This window comes from Tenrec ecaudatus, chromosome 10 (assembly GCF_050624435.1).
Source record: "Tenrec ecaudatus isolate mTenEca1 chromosome 10, mTenEca1.hap1, whole genome shotgun sequence".
In the NCBI taxonomy this organism is placed as follows: domain Eukaryota; kingdom Metazoa; phylum Chordata; class Mammalia; order Afrosoricida; family Tenrecidae; genus Tenrec; species Tenrec ecaudatus.
In genome coordinates, this window is record NC_134539.1 from 36,548,087 (window position 1) to 36,575,121 (window position 27,035).

A 27,035-nucleotide genomic window follows, 5' to 3' on the forward strand; every position below is an offset into this window, starting at 1 on the left:
CCATCCCCACTATCATACAAAAGTTACCTAACGTGCCGAGGTCACCAAGCTTGTAAATAACTAAGATCAGATTAGAACCCAAACATGCCGCCTGCCCGGAGCCACGGTGTGATAATGACACTCGATGCCGTGACACCGGAAAACAAAAAGCAAATGGAGTCCGTGCAGCAGGTCTCCATGTTCTCGTCTAGAACACCCAGGAACAATGACCCCAACCGTAAGAGCTTCGTATGGGCAGTCAAAAGGTATGTCTATAAAGATGGACAGCTTTATTGTATCCTGCCAGTAGTCACTTGATGATGCCAAGGAATAGATCCATCCCCGAACAAACACACAAACAAGCAAAACAAGACACAGCGAAGTCACTGCCACGAAGCCAGCTCTGACTCACGGCGACCCTGTAGGACAGAGTAAGAACTGCCCTTTGGGGTTTGGAAGATGTAACTCTGCAGAGGGGCAGGCAACCTCATCTTTCTCCCTGGGAGCGACTGGTGGACTTGATCTGCTGACCGCATGATAAGCTGCCCAACTTGTAACCCACGGTGCCACCGGGGCTCCTTCTCCATTTCCCCGAATCGTGAGAAATAACACGATTGATGGTGGTGTTGAGTGCCGCCAGGTTGGTTCCAGCTCCTGCAACAGAACAAAGCACTGCCCAGGCCAGCTCTGCCCTCAGATCGTGACTTCCGAGCCCCTGGTGTGGCCACCGTGTCACTCCATCTCACGGAGGCGGTGTCTCATTTCCACTGACCATCCATTTAGGGACTGATATCTCCAGATATCAAGTCCACAGTCTGCGAGACAGCCCCGCCCTCCTCGTTTCTAAGGGGCATTCAGACGCCACTTCTCCAGAGGCAGGTCCGTTTGTTCTTCTGGCAGTCCGTGATCCTTCCAATATTCTTCGCCCGTCACATGTCCATCGTGTCTGAGATGAAGTCTTGCCATCCTATAACTAACCCTAACCGGACACCTGAAAATACTAACGGAAAATGGAAAAGACCAATATGCAAGAGTGAGAAATCTTTATTAAATACTCAATCAAAATTGTTGCGTGGAGAGAGGTCCCATGATCATGAATGGGTAGACTCAGTGTTGTAAAGATGCTACATCTACCGCCGTGAAGCAGAGCTACCAAAACTCAAATGAAAGCATGGAGGACACTTTTTGGAACCTCTTAAATCCGAATTAATGAAGTAAAGATAATTGTGAACAAAGGCCAGGAAGATGTAGTCATTAAACAACATGATGCAGCGACGCTGCGGGCAGCACTGGGACACCACTTCCAAACCAGATGAAGAGAACAGATCAACTCTCCGAAGCAGTCTAAATCTACAGCTGCCTTGTACAGTATGGTGGCCGCTGACCACAGTGGGTGACTAAGTACTTGGGATGTGACTCATGCCAATTGTTGACATGACAATATTTGGGATGCATTGTGTTAAATATATTATTAAATCTGACTTTACTTGTTTTGCTTTTACTTTTAAAAATATCATATGAGCACCTTACATTATATTTCTCTTGCATAACTTCGGTGTGAAGCACCCAAGCCCAGTGATGGCTTGGTTGTCAAATGGCCAAGCTCAAAGTTTCCACTACTTGAACAGCCAAGTTCAGAAAAAATCAGCGTGGCATTGGCAACTTTACTCAAGAGAGGAAACAAACATCAGACTTGAGAAACCCGTATGGGCCGAGAGTGAGTCCTGCGCCCCATCACAGAGGGACCTGGGGGTGGGGTGGGGTGTGACGTTAGTCTAAGTGCCGTTCTTGCTCAGACACCTTAAAACATCCACCACTGTGCTTTTTTGGAAACCGTATTTCCGTAAAAATGTTGTAACCGTGGCTACAGAGAAAGCGAGGGAGGCCAGCGGCAAAGCTCAGAGGAAAACGGAGAACTGTGCGAAGACAAGACGGACATCCCTGGGACACGTCAATCAGGTCACTGCCTGTCGAGTGGGCGGCCGACTACAACATGGCTACGTGGACAGGATCGCAATTTTTGCAAAGCAAAAAAAAGTGACGGAAGCAGCCAAGGTAGCGAAAGGTGTGAGACCACTAACCACAAAACCTCCCACACCATCGAAGGGGGGAGAAAAGATGGAAAAACAAAACCAAAAGCAGGAGCAGACACCCCACTGGGTATGCTGCCAGCAGTCATTCCAGGAGGCTTTCCGTCCAAGTCCCCACGTTCTCCCTCGCGCCCAGTACGCCAGGAAGCCTCCAGGCCAAGGAAAATCAAGTACCTGTGTGCAACTAAACGACAAAATCTACTGTACTGTGGTTGGATATTTAATGTGCTGCCTTTATTGTGTGGAGATGTGTTAGGGGGTATTTCTACAAACTAGGGCTATTCACATGGTGTTAAAGTCCTGGAAAAAGGAACTTATAAGAATAATTTGGGGGACCCAGACCCAAAATTAGTTGACTACCCTTCCTTTCTTTGGGGGAAATATGTCTGGTTCTCCAACTGTTCAGTACGTGAACATGAGTTTGGAAGAAACGGAATTGGACGGCGGGACTATCACTGCATGTAATATATTATTTTCCAAGGACCACATTTGGCACAGGCATTTCAAATGCATGGAAAGTTCATGGCCATCGGCTTGATGCTGGCTCATAGTAATCCTAGAGGGCAGGGTAGAACTGCCCCGGTGGGTTTCTGAACCGGCAATTCTTTACGGGAGTACAAAGCCTCAGCTCTCTCTCCCACCAAGTGGCTTGTGGTTTTGAACTCCCGACCTTAATGATGAGCAGCCGAACAGGTAACCACTGTGCTATCAGGGCTCCAACAAATGGAAGAAAGAGAATTTAACTAAACGCTGGAGGGAAATGGACTGACTACGCAGCAGGTGAAAGAAAGCTCTGATATTTCAAATGCTGAAATTGGAGATAAATTAAAAAATATAAAAGTACTAGAAGAAGATAGAGGTGACTATTCAGAACACTCTTAGGAAAGATAAGGGCCTTCAGACTACTAATGTTAGAAGCGAAACAAGAAAGAAAGAAATATCTTGATATATTTTACACAAAAATAAAACATTTCAGTACATCAAGTAACATCATAAACAAAGTTAAACACCACATGAAACACTCTGAGAAAATCTGCAATTGTGACAAAGGATTGATGTCCTTACTTCATGCAGGTCTTTTCTGAGCGGTTAGAAAAAGAGCCCTTCAATGGGGGAAACGTGCCAACGACCTGGACAGTCCATCAAGAACAGGAGACACAGACGCGAGCGATTCTTAGGAAGAAATAAATCCAATCTCATTGCTAATCAAAGGGATGCAAATTAAAATAGCAATGGCCAAGGATAAAAAAGGGCATGGTGTTGGCACCGAGCACACACCACTTAGAAACTCAGACTTTCTATGATCTTTCTGGAGGACAACTTGGCACGGGCAACCAAGAGGCTCAAAAATGTGCACGGCCTATTTCGAAGAATTTCTCTCCTTGGAAAATGATCTGAGAGGTCCCCACAAAGATGCACGACTTCACTGCACCAAGAAAGACTGGCAACTAGATCTATGCTCACGAATGGGAGCTTTCTGGAGTCAATTATGGCCCACCTGTGGGCTTGAAGGGCCCCTGGAGGTGTTGAAGGTGACGGCGGAGGGCTGCTAACTGCAGAGTCAGTGTTTCCACACTGAGGACTCCATGGGAGACAGGCGAGGCTTTCTGCTCCTGTAAAGACTTAGCCCCCAGAGGCGGTCTCACTGGCCCGCAGGGTAGAGATGAGCTGGGATGGGTCCAGTGTCAGCGAGTGAGAGCGGAGTTGAAGTTTTTGAACAGATCCAATAGAGACGGCGACAGAGAACACGCGTCTACTTTCCATCTGTTAAGAATTGACTTGTGCTCCCTGCCCCACCCGAAATACACTGATGTCTTAACCCCGGGACCTGTGAACGTAACCTTGTTTGGAAATTGGGTCTCTTCTGACTCACAGCGACCTTCCTTAGGGCTTCCTCCAGAAGGGTGTGAATCTAGGGTTACTCACCGGGCTGCCGATTGCAAGGGCAGCAGTTTGAAACCACCAGGTGCTTCTCAGGAGAAAGCTGAGACTTTCCACGCCCATAAAGGTTTCCTGTCTCAGAAACCCACCGGGGGCACTTCTACTGTGTCCTTTATGAGTCAGAATTGAGTTTGGCTGTGAGTTTGGTTTTTATTTACTTATTGGGAGGCTGTGAAGATCGTTTCATTTGAACTCCTGACCTTGGAGTTAGCAGTCTACTACTTATCTGACAGTGCCACTAGCGCACCCGAATCCCATAAAAGTGGTGTCCTTCTGAGAGAGGAGAGGAGACACAGAGATGGACAGAGGGAAGCTGGTCACATGACACTGGGGCAGACAGCCGGTGATGCTGCCACAAGCCAAGGACCCCAGGGAGCTAGCAGGAGCTGTGGGAGCTCCTACCGCCTTCAGAGGGAGGATGACCCTACCGCCACCCTGAGCCTGGACTTCGAGCCCGGAGGCACGGTACATGCCATTTTAAGCCAACAGCTTCCTGGTTCTTTGTGACGGAAGCCCTATCAAATGAGGACACCGCTCCACTTCCAATTCCTTGAGGCAGCAGAGATTTCACCAGTGTGCCAGATTCTGAACCCCAGTTCAGAAGGCCATCCATGGGCAGAACTTCTGCAGAACAATGGTCATGGGAAGGAGGGGAGCAGATGGTAGGATCAGTGAGACTGAAGCAAAGCCCAGAGCAAGGCACCACCGAGGGGTCTGAAGCACGGGGTGGGGTGGGGGCAGTTTATGTGGCAGGAGAGGCACCATTCTGAGTCACATGGACCTGGGAAAGCCATCCCACTGGGTCGCTCAGTGTGAGCCTGGGATTGTCTGTGGAAGTCCGTGGAGGTGTACGGGCACCCCGCCCCCCTGAAGACATGTGCCTGGTGCGAACAAGGACCCGCCAGAGGGTAGGACGGCGGCAAGGGTCTTAGTGTTCCTCTTTGCCTTTCTGTATTTTCCCATGAAAGAAACACCATGGGGGTGACATAAAAGTCATATTTTAAAAATAAAGACTAAAAATAGAAACAAAGAGAATACAAAGTTCACCCAGGAGATTGTAATGATCATCTTCTTCTTCTTCCTCTGAATCACTGTAGTGAGCCCCAACCCCCCACCCTCCACTGGGGGCCTGACCTCTGGACAGCCCCACAAGTTTGTCCTTCAGCATGCTACCAGCTCAGAAACCTCCTGGGGCCCCCCAATGCGGACCAGTGAAGTTTAAATAGGAAGGCCCGCTTCTGCCCAGCCCACTCTCCCTTCCGATCCTGCATATCGGACCGGCCAGCTCCAGGCGCCCCCAGCGGGTCCTCAGGCCCCACCCGCCTTCTTCCTAATGCCACTCTCTCCTCATGCCTCTCTGGCACTACCCAGCAGGCAGATGGGCCCTGGGAGGAAAAAAACACCAAAGGCAGAATGTTCCGGAATAGCTCCGGGAACCCACACACTCTACGATGCACCGCCCAACATTAGCCAAAAGGCCCGGCTGAAACCAAGTTCGCTGGACGGCGCGTGCAGTAGGAGCGGTGTGGGAATGGCGTGGAATCACGCTCAGTATTAAATACAGACCAGGGGGCCGGGGAGGAGCTTCACCAGGACACAGTGAGGCCTCGTTCTGCAGTTGGGTGGGGGGGGTGGGGCATGTGGGCTGGGGGAGATTACTAGTTCCAGACTTCTCTGCCTGGGGCAGGTGTAAAGCTGGGTGCATGTGGACAACTGCCACCCCTCAGCCGCGGGTCTGCTCCAGAAGGCAGAGACGATGCCTTGTCTTGCTGTGGGTGTGTGTTTTGGGGCTGTGTGTGTGAGAGCATTCCACGAAGGGCCAGGCGGTTCAGCACGGATGTCCTGCCTGGCGTGTGGGAGACCTGGGTTCGATTCCCAGACACTGCCCCCCTGCCAGCGGAGGCTGAGTGTTACTGTGATACTGCCTAGGCTCCAGTGGAGCTCGCAGACTGAGATGTTCTGGGAGGAAAGACCTGGCAATCTCCTTCCTAAGAAATGAGCTGTTGGAAGCCCTACGGAGCACAGGTCTTGTCTGCCAGCCGGGGACCCTCATGAATGGGGCGTACTTGACTGCAACTCATCACTCTGGGTGTTGATGTGGGGGCAGGTGATTCCCCTCTGAGGACCCGGGGTGGAGGGCTGTGGAGGAAGCACCCTAAGTCCCAAGCTCTTACCATGTACAACACTACTGAGGTGCTGCCCCACTCCCTGCATTGTCCCCGGGAAGAGAGACTCAGAGCTAGACCCAGGAGCCTGTCTGGAGGTCAGCCTTGGCCATGACCACCACTATGCACACAATGGTCACCAGACTCAGGGGAGTCTGGGAAGCCCAGGGTCCCAAGGGTGGGCACCCACCTGAAAGGTCTTGCACAAGGACAAGATGGTAAGCTGGGAACCTACTGGCCGGCTGGTGGTTTGCTCTGGGGAAGTGTACCTGAGTGAACAGGTATTGCTTGAGCCCCAGAACCTGTCCACATGGGGCCTGGACTCAGAAGGCTGAGGCTTCCAGGGCTCTGAACCTTGACCCCAAAGGAACCTCAGAGTCCGGTCCACTGAAGATCTGCTTTATGTCAGGGCTTGAAAGAAATGCCCCGCCACTGTACCAGCCCACTTGCCAGCCGGAAGCACTTCCCGCCTCTTAAGGATAAGTGATCTGACCACACCTACACTGGCAGCCTGGGGGACGCCTCTGCGCGTTCAGCCCTAGGGGTGTGCTTGTCCTTTCTCAGGCGCAGGGGGCTTAGAAGCACAGCAGTCTCACCTGAAGAATGCCTGATTCTCCCCCTTCCCCCCAAGCAACTGGTGACATCAAGTAGATACTGGCTCACGGCGACCCCTGCATGTCCAGTGGGACTGTATCCGCGGGGTGCTCAGTGCTGTGACCTTCTGGAAGCAGGTCTCCAGGCCTTTTGTCAAGTGCCTCTGGGTGGGTCTGAACCACCAACCTCTCTGTTAGCTGTCATGTGCTTCATCGTGTGTGCCACCTAGGAAGTCCATGTTTCAAATGCTGGCGTGCCTCAGAACTATCTGGGGGCTGAGCATCTCAGATTGCTGAGTCCCACCCCTGAGTGTCCCATTCCGTGGTCTTGAATGGGGCCTGATAATATGCTCTGGGTCCAGGTCTGGGGACTGCTGATCCTACAGGTCTGGGGGCCACTTTGGGAACGACTGCGCTGAGTCATTCTGGCCCAGGAAGGATGAATGAAAGGGGCTGTGGTGGCCAAGTGGCCATATGTTGGACTGCTACCACAAAGTCAGCGGTTCGAATCCACCATCCACACCTCAGGAGAAAGATGTAACTTCTTACTCCCCTGAAGAGTTACAGACTTGGAACCCCCCAGGGGTTTCTGGTCTTAGAATGAACTTCCCAAGATGGCAAAGCCAACACACAGAAGGCAGACACAGACGGAAATGTGTGCATGCCAAAGACCCAAGCCCATTTCATACGGAAGCAACCACATGCCAGCCATTGGGGGGCCTGGCAAGCGGGCTGGCCAGTGCTTTCTGCAGACATCTTCAGTTCCCACCGGCCAACAACTTCACATCCAAAGAGGCTGGCGATGAGATGACTGCAGGTCTATCTTCCAGGGGGTGGGAAGGGGGGCGGCGGTACCCAGTGGCTTGGGCAGAAGTGAGCTGGGGTAGAGGGTGGGTCTAACAGAACCCACGCACGGGGCTGGAATTATCCACACCCTCCACACTCCGAATCTCACCCACCCCCAGCCCGCTGGGGACAGGCTGACTGGGGACCACAGAGAGACGCTTCTGCCTGAAATCAGGGCTGGAGGAGGGAGGCGTTATCTGAGACCCTGTCGCCGAGGCACTGTGCAAGGCCAGGAGACACCCACGGGGCTCGTCAGCACGGTGGTGGCGGCACAGAGCGGACACAGATGGCGGATCCTGCTGCCTCCTGTGCAGAGCTTGTGCAGGGAGAAGCCCAGGAGGAGGCGCACCTGATGCGGCCTGGCAGGAGGAGGGGCTGGAGGAGCAAGGCAGAGAGAAGCCAGCAGTGCCGTGTGGCCGCTCCACGGGGGAGGAGGGGACAGGGAGACGGAGAAGGAAGCCACGGGGGTGGGGTGGGCACGAAGGGCCTTTCAGGCTGTGCTAAAGAGCCCACCCCCGGTCGGAGCAGCAGGGAAGGGCTGGCAGTGGTAATGACTTGACTCTAGATCACACGCCAGCACAAAGGCGCCTTTCCGGCTCGGTCACGGTAAGAGCAACGTTAGAGGGGTTGACTGGGGGAGCCTCTGGGTGGACAGATGGAAACCAGGTAAGAGGGGCAATTTCAAAGGGCCTTGGAAGGGCAGTTGCTTTGAAGAGAAAGGCGTGCAGATGGCGACCTTTTGGTTGTAGGCACACCTCGGGTCTCCGTGGCATCTGCCATCTGAGCAAAACCTCTGAAATGGAAAGGTCAGCTCCAGACGCCCCAGGATCTCAGAGGACCAGGCAGGGGGTCTCAGAGGCTGCACGGGGGGGAGCAGAGGGCCGCTCCTGATGGGGTTCCTCTGGAATAGGCACAGCCATGGGCTAAGGATTCAGGTCCTAGATGATCCCGAAAATAAAAACTCCTTTGTTTGGTACTTATTATGACCCGGGCCATTTTCTTTATACTCCATGTATCTTACACAAACCTCTCAACAAACCCCAGAAGGTAGATGATGTTACTATTTGTATCGCAAACCGAAGCACAAAGAGGCTAAGTCATTCTCACAGCCACCCACTCCCGGGAGCAGCGAGGCCAGGGTTGAGGGCCGTAGCTCCTGAGACCCCTGTCCTAGTCTCAAGGGAATATCCGAGGTCAACTGGCCCAACTCCCTTATCTGACAGGGGGGGAAAGTGAGGCCAAGGAGAGTGGGGTGATTTCTCCAAGGGCACTTAGAGAACCGGTGAGTTGCATCATAGGACGGAGATTCAAAAGAACTTCTTGGCAAGGATGGTTTAACTGCTAACCTTTAGCAGGTCTCAGGATCTGGATCAATGTGTAAGGAAGACTGAAGAAGAATCGATGCCTTTGAATGATGGTGTTGGACTGATAGAAGAACGAACAAATCTATCTGGGAAGATGCTCCTTAGACATACAGAGGGTGGTACTTCGCCTCACCTACTTTGAACAAACTACTGACACGGATACCTCCCACAACCTGTATGGACCTGAGCCACCTGGTGCTAAATGGAAGAAGTGAGACACAGCAGGGCCGGATCCAGTGGAAGACGAATGTGGAGCAAGACTCACTGTCACGAAGGAAACGGCTTGCGGGTCAGATAGAGACTGGTAGACCCCTGAGACAATGGCCCAGGGGCACCTTTGTGTCTGGAATTGAACTCCCTCCCGGGGCACAATTCTCACCCAAAGCACAGGCAGGTTTATAAGGGAAGCGCAACCCTATGGAGGTGCACACGCCTGAGACCATAGGTTCTCTTGTTCGGCCTACTGCTCCCGTCTCAGAAAAAAATCCCTCCGAGCACCCCCAGACCATGCAAGCCTTCTGTTCTATAGCCCCCCCCCCATCCAGGGTCAGGTATAGGCATCTGCTTTTCAGCCCTTCTGGCTTGTTCCAGCACCACACCCCGCACCGGAGCGGTATCACCCACTTTAGGAAGCACTGCTCTAGAACAATCAACCATTGGGATCAGGGACAGAGCGCTGAGGGTTAGGAGAGAGGAAGGGGAGGAACAGGAAGCCAGGGAGGAGGTGGGACGAGTGAGGCTTGCGACAGGCAAGGAGGAGCAGAGCGCTCCAAGTCGCTGACCACAGGCCACGCTGGCCAGCTTCACCACAAAGAGTTAAAAGACGGTGAAGGAAAGAATTGGAGTGGCAATTTTCAAAGGAAAGGAGTCACAGATGTCTCCCTATAGCCTAAGTCCGTCACAGAGGATTTCCCGAGCAGGCAAAGCTAAGGCATCAGAGAGGGGGCCTGGGCGGTGGAGGAGGGCTTTGCCTGTGCCGACGGAGACCCCCACTCTCGACCCAAATTAAACCCTCTCATCGGTTACTGAGACTGTAACTCTCCAGGCAGCCTCCTCCCCCAGGGGAGCTGCTGGACTTGAATCGCAGACCTCTCTGTTCCCAGTCCACCGAGCCACCAATAGCAGCACAGCTGTGTCGGCCCACCACAAACCACGGAACCGGACGGTGCAGTGTGCTAACCGGAGCTCAATGAAACGGTCAAAAACCCAATTTTCTGCAATTTAAAGGTCACTGTGCAGTCACAGCCCACACCCACCCTACCCTTTGCCCCCGCAGAGCGGGGTTTCTTATGAGCAGTCAGAATAGGGCTGTGATGTAGGAAGCAGGACACCTGGGAGTCCAAGGGCAGCTTGGCTCCTCCGTGTCCCTCCACAGCACAGTCCCACCCCACCCCCCCATGCCCCAGACCTTGGGGCAGAGTGGCCGCACGGTTGACTTGGTTTTTGAGTGAAAGGATTTCTAGAATGCATCCCCAAGCAGTAGGCTTCTTGTGATGAGGTCTGACATTTGTGTTGTCTCCCCTAAACCCATGTACACACACCCACCTCAACCCCACCCCTCCCCACACACCCTCTCCGCCCCACCGGCCCCACCACCTGTAAGGTAGGCGTGACCACCCGCAGTTCATATGGGAGGTAAAGAGATCTCCATGGGGCAAGGGATTGGCCGGAGTCACAGCCTGTGTTTGATAACCATGGGCCAAAGGCCAGCCCATCAGGCACCAAGCCCTTCCTCCATCAGCATTATATTTGCACTGATCAAGAGGAGGCAGGGCCAGGCAAGCTCCACTTTTTCCACCGCCAGCTTTCCTCAGGAGCCCCAGCAGCTTCTCCGGACTTGAGAACCCCAGAGTCAGAGAGGTCGAGTAAGTTCTCAGCAGTCTCTAGGTCACGTGGCCTCGAGGCCCAGGGACTGGGCACTCTTCCACAGTCCTGCTGCTCTGGTCATCAACACCCTGGCATGAAGGTTTCCACCCTAGCCCCTTTCGCTGGACTTCCGTCCCAGCGCCCCAGTCCGGGACAGAAGTGCTTAGCCCAGCTGATCGACCGCTTTCATAAAAGGAATCCAGTTTCCTCTGCACTCACAGAAAGCTGTTAGCCCCTGGCGGGATTCCAGGGTCTGCACTCCAGCCCTGTAGCCCAGACAGCGGGGCCGAGATGCCAAAGCCCTTGGGCCTCAAGAGGAGTCAGCTGGACTGAGTGATTTCAATCAAGAGGGGTCCCTGCCAGCAATTCCTGTCCTTGGGAAGGAGGCTTCATGCTGAGATGCTGTGTAAAATCCCGGTGGAAAGCCTTCCACAGCTGGGCAGAGATGGAAAGGTAGCACCCAACTGGCCACACCTGGTCACAGAGAAACCACTGGCCCAGCTGTGCCGAGGACCAGGCTTCCAGCCCTGCCTGGACTCAGGCTCTTTCCCCTCCTCTGTCCTATCAAGGTGACTGGCGGTGAGAATGATTGGGAGTCTGTCCAGTATTCGACCCCCGTCCGGATCCAGGCTTCTCCCTAGAACTGATTCAGGCTTTTACACCAGGGATGAACCTGTTCCACCCTCTGCCCCCTGCTGAGGATGTACATTTCCACGCCAGCTAGAAAACCCCAAGCCACAGCCACTGCCACTGCCAGCTAGGCAATTCAGAGCCACGCCAACCCGATCAGGCTTCGGTACATCTTTATGGCGGCAGACAGTCTCATGACTCTCCCCCAGCACAGCTGGTGGGTTTGAACCGCCAGCCCGCTGGTTAGTTGTCCAATGCCTAACCCATGGTGCCATCCAGATCACCTGGCTCGGGCTCTCCAGGTGATTCTTACAGATACCCGGGTCATTCTGACATATGCATCTTGTGAGTGGAGGTTCTGCTTCAGTTTGCCTGGGGTGGGAAAGCAGCATCTCAGCAGGGGTTTGAAACGGAATGAACCGGTTTGAAGCCCCAAGGTTACACGCAGGAATCTCCCGTATGACTGCAGGAAGCTGTGGATGGAGAGGTTGGAATGGGACTAGTGTCTCGGGGGTCTCAGTCTGACTTCTCTGTGAATAACGTTTCACAACTTCAGGAGACATTGTCCCTCCCCCTCTCTGGGCCTCAGTTTCCTCTTCTGTACATTGAGGGCATTAGGAGAGGTGCTGCTAAGAGCCCCCAGGCTCTGAGGACCAAAGATCCTACTAGACAAGAAGCTAGTTGCACCCAAACCTGCAGGATCCAGAGTTCCAGGGACTGACCCCTCCCACCCCCCCACCCCTGCCAGCAACCTGCTTCACACTCATTCCAAAGCACCCGTCCTTGCTGCAAAGGGCAGCCGTCCAGCAGTGCCCTCCTCGCCGTGCTTGGCAAGGAGTGACCGACTCCCAGTGGAGACGAAGATCCTTTTGTGCCTCCTTCCTGGGGCCTGAAAAGCAGAGAGGAGGGAAGGGAGGCCCTGGGGCCTGGGAAAAGTTTGCCCTGTTTGGGTAGCGACCACCGCGAGGCTACGAATCTCTGCTCTTTGAGCCTGGGAAGCCTCTCTCTGTGCCCGGCCTTGCCGTTCACGGACCCCCTTCAGACCCATGACTCGTTCGGTTTTGGCAGGAACCCTGAGAAGGATCACGGGCTCCGTTCTACTGGGGAGGAGGCTGCAGCTCAGAGAAGTGAGGTGGCTGTCCTGACACCACACAGCCAAGGCATCACGCAGCTCCTCCTCTTGGGTGACATGGGGACAAGAGTCCAGGGGAGGTGGGTGGAGTGCAGAGCCGAGTGGGACCCACAGGCAGCACCTGTCACCCCCAGGACCCCATTCCTCCTAAACCCCTCCAGCCTCTCCCTCTTCCCTGGCCGCTCCTCCCTCAGTTGAGTCCTGCTGGCCCATGCTCCTAGGTTTGCCTGAAAACCTGCACCCAAGCATGTCCCCACCACACTGGTCTCGTTAATATCTCCGCCCACACCCCCAAATCCGTGTCCACCTGGAACCTCAAAGTGTCACCTCGTTTAGAAATCATGCATTGAAGATGAAGTCCCACTGGACCAGGGGGACCTAAATCCCATGACACAGACACTAAGCCACATGACACGGATGGCACGAGCCACCCAAGACTAGGAGAAGGAAAGGAAAGAGTCTTCCCGTGACCCTGCAGAGGGAGCCAGGTCCTGCCAACACCTTGATTTCAGGCTTTGAGCCTCCAGAGTGGCAAGAGAACTCACCTGTGTTGCTTTCATCCCCCTAATTAATTTCTATTTGTCACAGTGACCCCAGAGAGTGAATACACCCACACAGCACAGGTTCAGGGCTGCCCAGCACACCCTGGGTGTCCTGCCTTCAGGGGGTTCCCGAGTGCAGAGCGCACACCTGGGAGGGACGGGAACCTCAGCTACACAACACAAATGGCAGAGGACAGGTGGCAATTTTGCACTCATCTGAAATGAGGTGTGTGTGTGTGTGTGTGTGTGTGTGTGTGTGTGTGTGTGTGTGTGTGTAAGATCTGCTACAGTCCCCTGTGGACGAGGCTGTGTGGAAATGGGACTTTCTAAAGCTGCTGGGGGACCAGAAATTGGAACAGTCTTTGCAGAGCTCAGTTCCTCTCAGAAAGGTAAATGACCCAACAGTTGTACTCCTAAGAATCTTTTACCAAGACTTACAAGCAGGCACGAGGAGATGTGGCCCCCTGTGCTGTGGCAGTGGCAGGTGTGTGTATACTGCAGTATTGGCAGGTGCATGCCTCGCACCCCCCCCCCCATCATGGGGCAGGTAGCTGCCCACCTGTGCTGTGGCATTGAGTGTGTTATCAAAGGCTGTTCACGCAGCTTGTGTATGCAAACCCACCACTGTCGAGGCATTTGGGACCCGCAGTGGTGCTATCAGGGCCGACGCGGCTGCTCCCAGGGTTTCTAAGGCTGTAATCTTTACGGAAGCAAACTGCCTCTTCTTTCTCCCAACACGTGGCTGGTGGGTTCAAACTGCTGACTTTCTGGTTAGCAACCCAGCACTGACCCGCTGGGAAGTCAGGGCTGATGGATGTACTTGGCCAAACACCATGCCACCCAGGAGAAGAAGGCCAGTTGAGATCTCTAAAATCTCTTCTAAAGAGAAAAAGCAAGACCTGTAGTATGAATTTGTATCACTTTCAAAAACATGTATGACAGAAGTTGTAGGCAAACAAACAGCACACTGTGCGCAGGGGCCAGATTGGGGAAGAGGAGGATTTACAGGGAAGGGAAGTCACACTGGACTTTGTCATTAACTGTCCTCTGGGCGGAACCCTGATGGCACAGCAGTTACGAGTTAGGCTGCCAAAGAGTGACAGTCTCCATGGGGTTAACTATGACTCGGCATCGATGACAGTGACTTTGTTTGTTTGCCTTTTTAATAGTTTGGGCATTGTTTACATTTTGCCCAAAAACTAAACAAAAAAACTCAAATTCTATGTTAATGTGAGATGTGAACACAAAACCAGCCGCCCACCCCACGGTGACCCTGGGCTTGTGTTTGTAAGCCAGCTCTTCTCCGAGAGGCCCTCTTAGCAGCGCAAGCCCATTTTAAACGCCCATGACGGGCCTTGCAGGAGCCCTGGTGGCACAGCGGTTAAGCACTCCGCCGCTCACCCAAAGACTGGTGGGTAAGAGCCACTCAGTGGGTTTGTGGGAGAAAAGACCTGGCCATGGGCTTCCCTAAGGATCACAGCGTAAAAAACCTTCGGGGGGCAATTCCGCTCCGCCTCTGAGGACGCAACCGCACGCAGCCACAGGACAGCATCTGTACAGAGGCAACTCGCTGAGGGGCGGAACCACGCCGGTGTGCCAGAAACGAACAACCAGAAGGGAAATCCGACCCCTGAACAATCCTGGTGGGGGGGGGAGGTTTGCACCAGCTCCATGCACATGGTCCTTGGATTTTCAAGGGGAAACAGCCTGGCCCTTGCTAAAACAAGCCTTCGTAGCAGCCCCGAGCCCCTGCCCTCTGTGGGTCAGCCGAGGGGCCCTGGCTGGGAGGCTGGGCATACCTCGGAGAACCTCTGCACGTCCTGCGTCAGTGTGCCCACGCGCTTCCACTGGTAGTACTTCAGCAGCTTCAGGATGGCTGGGTTCACTGCGTTGTCGGAGGGGACCGTCCGGAAGAAATAGGGGTACTTTTTCTTGTCTGCCAGGACAGGCGTGGTCGCAGCAAAAGAAAGCTGGAAAACACAAAAGAGACAGCGCTGTTGACTGAGGGACCTCGCTGCTCTGGCCTAAGGGGATAGACCTTAGCTTGGGACAAATCGACGGGAGCAAGAGGTGGGTAAAGTTTTGTAACGGGGAAGCGATGTATAATCATAAAAAGACAATGTAGAAAGGCAAAAATCGCCCAAAGGTAAAAAGATCAGAAGAGATGAAAACAACCAATTATCTATTCTCCCCACCCTGACCCCATTTGTGTTGTAGTTTTTTTTTTTGGGGGGGGGGAGCAGATATTTCTTTTTTAGACAGTCTTGAGATACATATCCAATTGAGTTGCCCCCCCCACCAATATCACCCTTTGCAAACATTTCCATAGTTGAGTAACCTTCCAGCCCTTTACCGAGTCCTTCTCCATGTGGGGACATTTAAGCTGTTCTGATGTGTCCTTGCTGTTAGTGGCCATTGAGTTGATTCTTGACTCCAGGCCACTCTGTGTGGCTTAGGCAGAACTGCTCCATCGGGCTCTTGGAGCTGGGTGAGCCCTTTCAGGCCCGGACTGCCAGGCCTGTCTTCTGTGGCAATTCTAGGTGGTTAACCTGCCCATCCCTCTCTTGGTAGTCCTGAGCATAACCAGGTATGCCACCCAGGGACTCCGATTTGCCATTGCTGGCCTAGTAGTCTACAGGTATCTTTGGACGGTATCAGGCGGCTTTCTTAGGGTAGGGTCTGTGATTGAAATTGCAAAGGATATGAACTTTTAATGATTTCATAATACAAGACAGAAACCCCCTCCCAATCACCTGGCGGGGGTTTCCCGGCCCATGCTGACCCCTGTGGGCTGAGCAGAAGTGAGCGCCAAAGCTGAGACCGTGTGGAAGCAGATGGCCAGGTCTTTTGAAAAAGGCTCTTCTGAGCGGTTTCAACCCAGCAACCCTTCGGTTTGGGTTAGTCATAGAACACTCAGCCCCCTGCCTCATGCAAAGAACTCTTCAGAGCTCACCACTCTCCAACTCGCTGCCATCGAGTCACAGTGATCTGATAGGACAGGGTAGAAGTGTCCCTCTGGGCTTCTGAGTCTGTGCATCTTTGTGGGAGTGGAAAGCCTCATCTTTACCTCGTCACAAACACGACAGAACCTCGTCACAAATTGAATTTACCAATCTGCATATCTTTCAGCCATGTCTAAAGTTAGAGGGCAAATTTTACCACATTCTTGTCGACAGAGATAAAGAAAACACTTATCATGGGTTATCACGGAAAACTGGAATGATATGCATTTCTGCATAGGTGGAACCTTTTTTCCAATGTGGTCATGAACTAGTCAACCACTGCCATGAAGTCTACTCTGACGGAGGCTGGGCATCTTTCACAGAAGCGGGCAGCTCCACGGTCCTCCCTTGAAGCAGCTGCTGGGTTTGAACCATCAACCTTTCGGTTAGCACCCCGACATTTATCAGACAGTGCCACCAAGGGCTCCTGAGCTCATTAGTTGTCCGGGTTATGCCCTGGGCTGCTAACTGCAAGGTCAGCAGTTTGAAACCACCAACTGCTCTGCAGGAGAAAGAGGCCACTTTCTGCTTGCTCCCTTCGAGATTTACAGTCTTGGAAACCCATGGGCAGACTTGACTCGATGTCAGTGAGCGTGGTTTGCTTGATGCTCTATTTTAGGAGTTGCTTAAAAACCAACAACAACAACAACAGAAACCAAGCGTACACCTTATTGTCATCGGCCATCCAACAATTCATACACATTTTGTTTTGTGACATTGATGGCAGGCCCACAGTGTAACTGCTCTCTGCACTTCCTCCCTGGGTGGACCTTTCCCCATTCATCCCTCCTTCCTGCCTTCTGAGTTTCACAGCTGGCCTTAGGGTGTCAAGTGGTCGCTGGTTCTAAGGCAGGCCTGCCTCCTGCTGTGACTGATCACTTTATGGGGCTATTGCTTTTCCACACACAGGGGTGCTCCTCAAACGCCTTGCTTTTCAAAGGTGATGGTAAGAACCACCACCACCCTGACAACCAGCCAGCAGCTTGTTCTAGTTATAACCAGGGCTTTGAACCAGTTTATTCCAGCTCAGCCTCCTCCTGCACGTTTGCTTTTCCACCCAGATCTACCAAACAGACACCATCACATGGGACTCCTGTTGAAATGTAGATTCAGCTCCAGTATATCCGGTGGAAATGCCAACTCGCAGCAGAAGTTCGACCTGGAACGAACCGTTGGAAGCCCTGCTGATAACTAGCATCTATCTTGCCACGGTGAGGCTGACCACCTCTTCTTCGGGGGCATCTTTGTGGTTCCTTTCTGCAGACTCTTCCCGTCCTTTGCCCAGTCTCCAGCGGGCTCTTAGTCTTTTCCTTGTCTGACTGCAGAAGGAAAGGCCAATATTAAGGAAAGAGTCCCTTTGAACAGAATTGCCGATTCTCTGTGCCCCTCCCTGAGATGGCAGGTTTATGGCGGCTTTTGTGAAGCAGAAGTTTTTGTTTTTATTTATTTAATGTGGCTGAATGTTATCACTGTCTTTGGATTTTGTGTCATACTAAGAAAGGTCATTCCCCCTCAGGTTACAAAAGAATCTTTTGGGATATTACCTAGTCCTCCCTCCTTCCCATCCCTTTCTCCTTCCCGCCTTAAAATCTTTGATCTCCAGGTGGTAAGTGAGGCACCAGCATTCTCTCTAAACCACCTGGTGGTCGCAGCAAGAGCTACAGTCATGACACCTCCCAGAGTTGGCCCCAGTGTCTGGAGAGCCACAGCCTGGCACCCCGGCCCTTGCTGTCTGCTATCTCTCCTGTCACCCAGAAGCAGTCCTTTTCACCCCGAGGTTTTGCAGAGGTGGGCAGGAAGGATTTCGTCCTCTCCCCCGGGCTGGCTCGGGCGCTGGACAATCACAGTCCTCACTCCCTGGAGCTCCTCTGTCCACTCCGCAGCTTCAACAGACCCTACCTAGTGGAGCGGACCACGCAACAGTGTTACCTGGAGCTAGAAGTATCTCTAAGAACCCGTTTCTAAGATTCCTCCGCACCCCCAGAGATGGGTCCCCCGAATTGTTAAGAATCCGAGGTAGAATGGCTGGGAAAACACTTCTGGGTAGCGTCAGGGCCCATGAGAAGAAGGCACAGAGAGGCCAATGTCAGAGCTGTCCTGCCATGAAAAGTCTGGCAGCAGTGGGAGTCCTGGCTCTGGAAGTGTGCAAGCCGGGACCAAGGACCCCCTAATAAGAGCACAGAGGATCCTAGCCTAGCTCCACGGGCTGGCTTGTACAGGAGGCCGTAAAGTGTCCATGAGCCTTATGAAGACGTTTCTGCGTGAGTTGTGTGCAGTTGCTTACCTATTTCTGAAAAGATAGCTTCCAACAGATTCACAAGGAAGACCCTGGAAAGCAGAGCAGGCCAGCACCCTTCTCTGCAGGTGCGATTTAGGCCCAGGAAGTGGGTGGGTGAGCTAGACACTCTCTACATCCCCACGGGAGCCATGGTGGGACTATCCAGTAAGCTGGCTGCTCCTTGCAAGGTCAGCAGTTCAAACCCACCAGCCCACCCAGGGAGAACACTGTGACTTGGGTCGCCTTAGCAGTTTACAGCCATGGACACCTGCTACAGAGTCACAAGGAGTTGGAAATGGCTCGATGGCAGTGAGTTGGGTGTTGAGTTTTATCCCTATGAAGACCTGGGGAGGTGCAAACAGTTCATGAGGTCAGTGGTTCAAGTTCAAGTTCACTCAGAGGCAATAAAGGCCTGGAGATCTGCTTACCCCCACATCAGCCAGGAACAGACATCTACTGCGACACACCTGGAGTCATCGTGATTTGGGGTCAACAGGACATCAATGGGTGGTGCAGGGGCGGCAGTGGGGACCATCCCTAACCATGAGGGTTTTTTTCCCTCACAACTGAAGCAGCAGTGTCGCCCGCTCTGCTCACCAGTCTAAGAAGGAGCTATTCGAAAAATTGGGGAACAACTATTTTAGGAGCAGGGATGTTCTATGAACCATCCCCATCCAAAAAATGCTTATCTCACACAATATGGAAAAATATTGGTTTTTAAAATGTGATTTCTGAATCACACTCTGGTTGACAATTCACCGTTATTGTCCCATTAGTTCCAGGTCCACAATTAATTGTTGCTCGAACAGCTTCATATGTTTGCCCCTTAGGTAATTACAGCGGTGCCTGCTCAGTGAGCAAACGGCCCATTGTGTTGACAATGCGCTTGGAGTACAGTCTATGCCCGGAGTGTAAATCATGTTGGGTGCAAAGTATTAACTGGCACTGACATTTTCTGCACCATTTGCGATAATGCACACTCTGATTAGACTGCTCTGAATCACTGTTCCTCTGGCTTTGGCCTCCTAAATTTCCTCCACGGACAAAAACCACAGGTAACTAGCAGCCCTGCTGAACTTCAGCGTGGGGGCACCACCTAGCTTGGGCAGCGGCGGGGGGCGGGGGGGGGTTTCTCTGTCTTGGCCACACACTTGAATCACCTGGGGGAGATTTTCCGAGAATCTGTTGAGTTGGCCCCACTCAAACCAACCGAGTCGGAATGCCTTGGGCCCAGGCATTGGCATTATTTAAAAACTTGCCAACCAATGAAGATCCACTGAAACAACTCCACAGCTCTGGCTTGAATACGCAGAAGGAGCCCCTTGAATATGCAGAGATGGGAGATAGCCACCACAGTCAATAAGAAGTAGGAGCAAGACTCAGTCTAAGTCTGAAAGAGGCTGATATACCAGTGCTCATTGTCCCAGCTACCTGCCGTGTTCTCGCCTGGCCATTCTCCCCGAGAACACTCACGGAGCCTCTGGAAACACTTAAAGACCCAACTTTGGGCTCTTCTGCCTCATTTCACCCAACCACATTCGTTTCAAAACAGGCTGTGGCTGGCCGAAGAGTTCTTGCAGCGATTTTGCTATTGCTTTTAGTTCTAGCTACTGCATTGTCTTGAGAATCGAGCAGATGCAGCGTGTGTTCGGAGGATCTACTGAAGTTTTCCTTGGGGCCTAATGCACGATGAATGTTTATGCACATTCCATGGTGGCTGGAAAAGGAGCCAGAAGCTGTAGAAAGTATTAGACTTCGTGGACCCCTTGGATATACTCATCACATGCACCCAGCAGGACTAAATACCTAGCATGCATGTAGCGTGTGTTCTGGTGCCGTTGCGTGTATGATCAAGACACATGCTTTGTGTTCTTGTTTGCGTGATCTACTAAAGCCCAGGGATTTATCACTTTTCTCTAGTATCATCTCTGATCATTTCCCCAGGTCTTTCTGCTTTTGCTTCAGATGCTTTGATTTTTCTGTTGAACAGAGTGTAGATGCCCTCATGATCATATCTTTATTTCCAGCAGCATATATCAAGGTAGTTAGTTTATTGTGCCAACCTGGCCGATAAACACATGTGGGGTTAATTGAAGGGCGGAGAGATAAATGGCTCAGTGAGCCTCGCCTTTCTAGTTCTCGGGTCTCTTGCTCTCTGAGGGTCGGACCAGGGTGCAGCTGCCTTAGCCAGTTTTCTACTTTAGTTGGCACGGCTCACTTCCTGCAGGACATCCCAAAGGAGAAGCCACATGGACCTACCCCGATGCAGCCCTGCGTGCTGGAGCAGCCGTGTGGAGACCCCTGCCAGTGCTGAGATGCTTACACATTCACTGACTCAGCTTTCCTCCTGCAGTCGGTACTGTTGCATCTGTTTTGTGAGATGGAGGACTTTGTGGATTGGTGTTGAACATATGGGTTAATGTTGAACCTGTGGGCTTGGGCAGCACTGGGTTGGGATGTTCTCTTGATTCTCACTTAACCTTTATATGAAACTCTCTCTTATACATGAGTTTCTGCAGATTTGTTTCTCTACAGTTCCCAGACTAACACATATACTTTTGAATGGTGTGAATAGCAGGCACTTGATCGATATTTCTTGAAAGAAGATTGAGATATTTATCAAGGTAAAATAAACTTCGTTGTCATTGATTACTTTTTGCTTTAAGCTATATCTTGTTGAGCATTAATATTCTAACTTTGCTTTAGTATTGCTTGCATTTTGTCATATCTTTGATAGTCATTTTATTTGTAGTCTATTAAGATGGTCCTAAGTGTATTCTTAAAAAGAACACATGGGAGGTTGTTAAAAACAGGTATCTTTTTGCTGTAATAAATACTTGGGTTCGTTCATTTTCTTCCTTATGCTGCTGCTGCTTCTTTGTTAGCTCCCTCTGGTACATGGACTGAGCATACGCATCTACTCTTTTAATTCCTGGGTTTGTTCATTTTGCCTCATGGTTGAAGCAGGGAAAGAGGTTGAAAGTTGCCCAGGATGGTCCTCCAATGAAGATCATGGCTGAGCAGAACATTCTGAGGCTACCACTTTCCCCCTCTGAGATGCTATGTTTTCCAAGGATGGTTTTCTATCAAGTGATGCATAGGAGAAATCTGGGGTGAGTTTGATTGTTGCTCATTTGTAGGTTTTCTCTATTTGGATGCCTGAAGGATTTTTTCTTTGTTCTTGGAATTATTTTTAAAAAAACACACTAGGATGGACAGATGTATTTCTATGTTCTTCTCTCTCCTCTGGAGCACCTGCGTAATTGTATGCTATCCCTTCATTCCCCAGCCTCCATAAATCTTCATCTGACAGAGTTTCTTGCACAATTTCTCTGCGTGGTCCTTGTCCTCTGCATTCTGAAAAACTATTGTAGTTTCCACCCACTTCTCACTTACAGACAAGGTTAGGCCCCAAGGGCCATTCATTATTTAAAAAGTCGTGTTGTGTGATGTGAAAACGGAAGATGACCAATTCAGGTCACAAAATGGAAGACGGCTACATCGTTCCATGTTACATAACTGTCAGATTACATCATGGCACGACTGCCAGAGTATGTCATTAATAAGCGACATTGTCGGCTGGTAGACTTTTGACTATTGTCAACGCAGAACGTTGGATAGCAAGAGAGTCGGTAAATGGGGCGTAGACGCGTTCTATTTTATTAGGGTGTATATGCACAGCAGGTTTCAGTCATTTTTGCTAGTCTTGAGATGGTAAAGCGGCACTTCACTAATACATGGCTTTGCACCTCTTAACTATCATTTGGTTATGTTGCTCTGCGTAGACCTGCTAGACATTGAGGTTATTTCTCCTGAGAATGGCCGTTTGCCTTTCAGCAGGCCCAGTTTTGAACTTGATTGTCTCTAACGTTTATATTGTGCTATGATTCTGTTTTCTACGTCTTCTCACTGCCATCCAGCTGACTCTGACCCGCAGCTGCCCTTTTGCTTTATGATTATGTTCATTTCGACTCCATCACTTATCTCAGACTGCCCTACCCCCATTTTGCTGAGCCCATGTTCCTTTGCACATGATTAAGGATGTCAAACATCTTGGCAGGGTTTTCTCCTTTATCCGACATTAGATCAGCCTCACAGTGATCTCTTCCTCTGCTTTTTCTGGACAGTTTGCTTCTTTCTGAGCCAAATGTTAAGTGTTTCCAATGTTCGGAATGCCGCTGAATCGCACATTTGAAAACATTTCAAATGGCTAATTTCATGCTATGTGAATTTTACCATGACTAAGAAAGAAAAATTTCCCCATGGTCACACCTCCTAACCGAGGAGCAGGTTCCGTGCCTCTAAGCCAAGTTCGCAAGCACAGGCCCTCAGAAATGAAGCAAGCCCCTGGCAAAGGCAGCGGTTAGCCATTCAGACTCCTGGACGCCAAAGATCACGCGTTTAAACCTCAGCTCTGCCTCATGCTAGTCTTGTGACTTTGGGCAACTCACTCAAACCCTTCTCCTCTGTCAGGTTAAGACCGTAATCCCTGGCCTGCCTGCCGAGGAGAGATGCCGTCGGATGGGAGAGAGCGTTACGGACTATAGAGCTCTGCAGATGTGAAAGGCCCACCACACGCACTACTCTTAGGCTCACCAGAGAGCCTTCGCTCAATGCTGTGCTTCTGGAGGAGGGCTTGCATGCGGGGTGAGCCCCCACAATCTGTCTGAGCTCAATTTTTGTTCAGCCCCTTAGCCTACGCCCCTCCAGCGAAGTCCATTCTCTAATATGACTGAGTGCAAATCCTATTAGACAATGATGGATGGATGGATGAAGAGATGTCACCCAATAAGCCATCCAGCCCAGACTTTCATGAGCACACGTCTGCCTTGGGGAGACACACTGTCCAAGCAGTCCTCTGGGGTAAGCACTACCATCGTCCACTTGACCACGAGGAAAGCACGCACCAGCAGAGGGGCTAACGCTGCACGGGCAGGAAGGAAGTAAAGAGCAGGCCTTTTGACTTCATAGACGGCGCTTTCTGTCCACCTTGCTCGGGGCTCTTGGGCCCAGAGGAGATGGGAAAAGCCCCAGACCTAGCTCCTGCTGCCGAGAATCAGGCAGATCATGCAGGAGAGAGTTTAGGTCAGGACGTCTGGGCTCTTGAACCTAACAATCATTCATGATGGCCATGGCTAGGCCTGGGAGATGCTGAAACATTCTGAAACTTAGCCAGCAGAGTAGGAGAGGCCGTCCGTGTTACTCCCCAAGTGAGAAGATCCCCTTGCCACACCTGTTTCTTGTGGTCTTGTTATCGGTTGCTATGGAGGCAACTTCAGCTCATGGCAACCCCAGTACCACAACATCAAACATCGCCCCGGCCTGTGTCGTGGTCATGCTCATTGACACACCCGAGTCTACTATTCAAGTGACTGAGTCTTCCTTATGGCTTACAACTCTGTGTCAGCCAATAGTCGGCTCTGACCCAGGGGATTTTCATTGGCTAATTTGCAGGAGTGGATCACCAACACTGTGGGAAGAATAGGAGAGTGAGGGCAACTACAAGGAGCCCAGGTGGCCTAGTGGTTACTCCTTGGGCTGTGATCCAAGAGGTCGGCAGTTCGAAACCACCAAGCAATTCTCTGGAGAAAGATGGGGCTTTCTCCTCCCCCTAGCACCCACAGGCTTGGGGACTCACAGGGGCAGTGCTACCCTGTCCCACGGGGTTCCTGTGAGTTGGCCGAGACTCGATGGCACTGCGACTGTGTTTGGTTCGGGAGGGAGACAAGTTCCCTTGATGGAACCGGGAGCCTCGGCTAAGCCCCATCCCTGGGAACAAATGAGCTGAGAGCACGACGCCCATGGCGTTTCCCCTGCCGCATGCCTGTTGGTCTCAGCTCTGGAAGTGATGGATCAGAACTCTCTCCAGCCATCGAGGAGAACGACGGAGGTGCGTGTTCGTTTGGTGTGGGCATGTGTTTGATTAGATTTCATTTATTCAGGTCATTGCCGTTGTGTTTTGGTTTTCTTTCAGGTACAACCCCAAATGAAAAGTGTAAGCACACCTCCCCCCTTCAGGATCTTTCGCAAACTCTGGACCACTGATGAATTCCCGCCTCCATACAATTCTTTCTCTGGCACCTGGACTTAACTTTTCGGAAGAAGCAGACCTGGTTTTCTCTTGGCTTGGAGGAAGGGTGGTGGGATGGGGGTGTGCGGACAGGGTCATGCGGGGAGCGGGGCCCAGTACAGCTCAGGCCAGATGGGAGTGGGGCGAGGAAGTGATGGCGGCTTGCTCTTTCTCTGCTCGATTTAATCTCTTTCCTTGGGTTTGCTGACTGTTTCCGTAATTAACGAGGGAGGTATTTGTCATTCAGGGCTCCTTTCAGCAGAGATGAATGGAACTCGACTTTCTCAGGAAGCTTCTGACAAAACACGATGGCCTGTGCCAGGATGCTCACAAAGGTGCCGGGCTGTGTGTGTGTTGGGAACCAGGCCCCTCCAGGCTTGGGCCAGGTCACCACTGCACCAAAGCCCAGGCCAAAATGTTTGGACACAGTGGGTCTCAACATAAAGGCCCGGGAGATGGATGGGCTGATGAGGCAAAATGAATGGCCTGTCCCCGGGGCCAGTCCTTCTTAAAGCCCCGCTCCCACAAAAGCTCGGGGGCAGAGGGTGAGGGGGAAGATTGCCCACAGACTTGATGGAGGGTTTTAAACCTGTGTAGTCTGAGAAAGCCCAGCCTGGAGCTACTTGGGCGGCCATGCCACCTCCCTCCTGCTGATGAGTTTTCATTCCTCAGAGGTACCCAGTGGGTTCGGCTCTCACCACCCACCCCCCAAGCCATGTTCTGGTCAGCAGGTTCTGATCATCAGAGAGGGCAGCTGCCAGGTGCCAGTTTTCCATGAGGTGAGTCCGACTCCTGGTCACCTGTGTGTGCCGGGTGGAACTCGTTCCACGGGCTTTCCTGGGCTGGTTTTTGGGAAGTAGATCACCACCCAGCATGGTTACCATCTGCATACCACCCAGGGCCTCCAGGGTAGGTGCTCTGGACACGTTATCAGGACAGACCAGTCTCTGGAGAAGGACATTGACCAAGGGGAAGGCCCTCGGTGAGAGGGACTGCCCCAGGGGCCGCAACAATGGGCTCAGACACGACAGTTGTGAAGATGGTGCCGGACCGGACAGTGTTTCGTTCCGCCGGCGGCGGGTCGCTGTGAGTTGGAACCAACCCAACGGCACCTACAACCCCAAGAGGGACTGGTGAGAGGAGGTAGAGGAAGCACGGCTGGCTTTGCCTCCACGTGGAGAAACTGAGGCGCAGGGAACAACAGTGACCTGTATGGGTCCCTGCAGCTGGGTTGCGGCAAAGGTAGGTGTTGTGTGTAGACATTTTGACTCTTCAAAATCTCCACGCAAAGAGCGTCCACCGTCCGCTTGACCAGGCTCAGAGTCCTTCCCTCGTGGCCCATCTTACCTGATGATGCTTCCTCCGTAAGCAGCCCTAACTGACCATCCTGGGCTGTGTGTAGCATCCTGGTGATAGCCCGTCCAAGGGGATGGGCTTGGCTCAAGTCCCACCTTCCTCTACCTTTCTTCCCGGCCAGGATCCTTGTGAGAACCACAGGTGCAGTGCGTTCCTGTCTGGAGGCCGAAGCTATGGAGACATCCTGTGAACCTTTGACCTCCCTTCCCCACCATTTCCTCTTCTCCCCTCACTGCCTCAGGGATGACTTGTAGCTAACCCTCCAGGGGTCCAGAGACATCAGTGAAATGGGCCTGGCCACCAATCGCTCCGCTGTACCCCACAGCCCAAGAAGAAAGCAAGCGTGTGGTGCTGGGAGAACTGGCGGGGAGGCCGGGAAGTCTCACTGGCGGCAGGGGCCTTGAGCTGGCCCTGCAGAGCTGGGAGATGTGTTCTCGGCAGGGGCAAATGCTGCATCCTCTTCCCCTGCCAGGATCGAGACCGGCCTCAGCACACCTTCCCCCCTATAGATGCGGTTTCTACCTATCGACGAATTAGAGGTGCTAAATTGACGTGAGGAGACATGCTTTTTTGCAGTGCGGTAATTAAAAGGCAGTTGGCTTCACAGCTGTGATTGCACAAGGCTGCTTCTTACCCCTAAAGGCATCAGCTCAAAGCAAAGTGCAAAGGAGCTGAGGAAACCGAAGAGGCTTCTAAGGTAATCCGTTATTTCCTGTGTTTGTCACCTGCACAGCTGGGGGGGGGGGGGGGTAAGGGTGGGGGGAAGGAAGCCTTCACCAGAAGTTTAAGAGAACATTAAAGACATACATTCTACGTGTACACAACTGCACATGCGATATCAACCCCACCCCTGCCCCCCGGCCATCGAGTTGATTACTACTCACAGCGACCCTATAGGGCGGAGGAGACCTGCCCCTTGGGTTTCTGGACTGTGAAGTCCCTCTGGAGTAGACAGGCTCATCTTTCTCCCAAAGAGGAGTATGGATTGAACCACCGACCTTGCACTTAGCAGCTCAATGTGTAACCCACTCCCACCGCTTGCTAACTGCCCAATAACTGATAGCAACCCTAGCGAGGTCGCAGGGACAGCAAACCATGCTGCGAGCACACAGCCTCCTCTTTCTCCCGCAGAGCAACCGCTGGATTTGATGGCTGCCCTTGAGGCTAGCAGCCAATGCCCA

The 27,035-nt window shown here is 52.2% G+C and overlaps 1 protein-coding gene across 1 annotated transcript in view; it reads right to left on the minus strand.

Moving 5' to 3' along the window:
* Positions 1 to 27,035, minus strand: part of GABBR2 (gamma-aminobutyric acid type B receptor subunit 2) — a 408,186-nt gene that overhangs the window by 214,451 nt on the left and 166,700 nt on the right. The window contains exon 3 of the mRNA XM_075558989.1: positions 14,948 to 15,118. Within this exon, the coding sequence (XP_075415104.1) occupies positions 14,948 to 15,118 (171 nt within the window). The remainder of the gene's footprint in view (positions 1 to 14,947; positions 15,119 to 27,035) is intronic.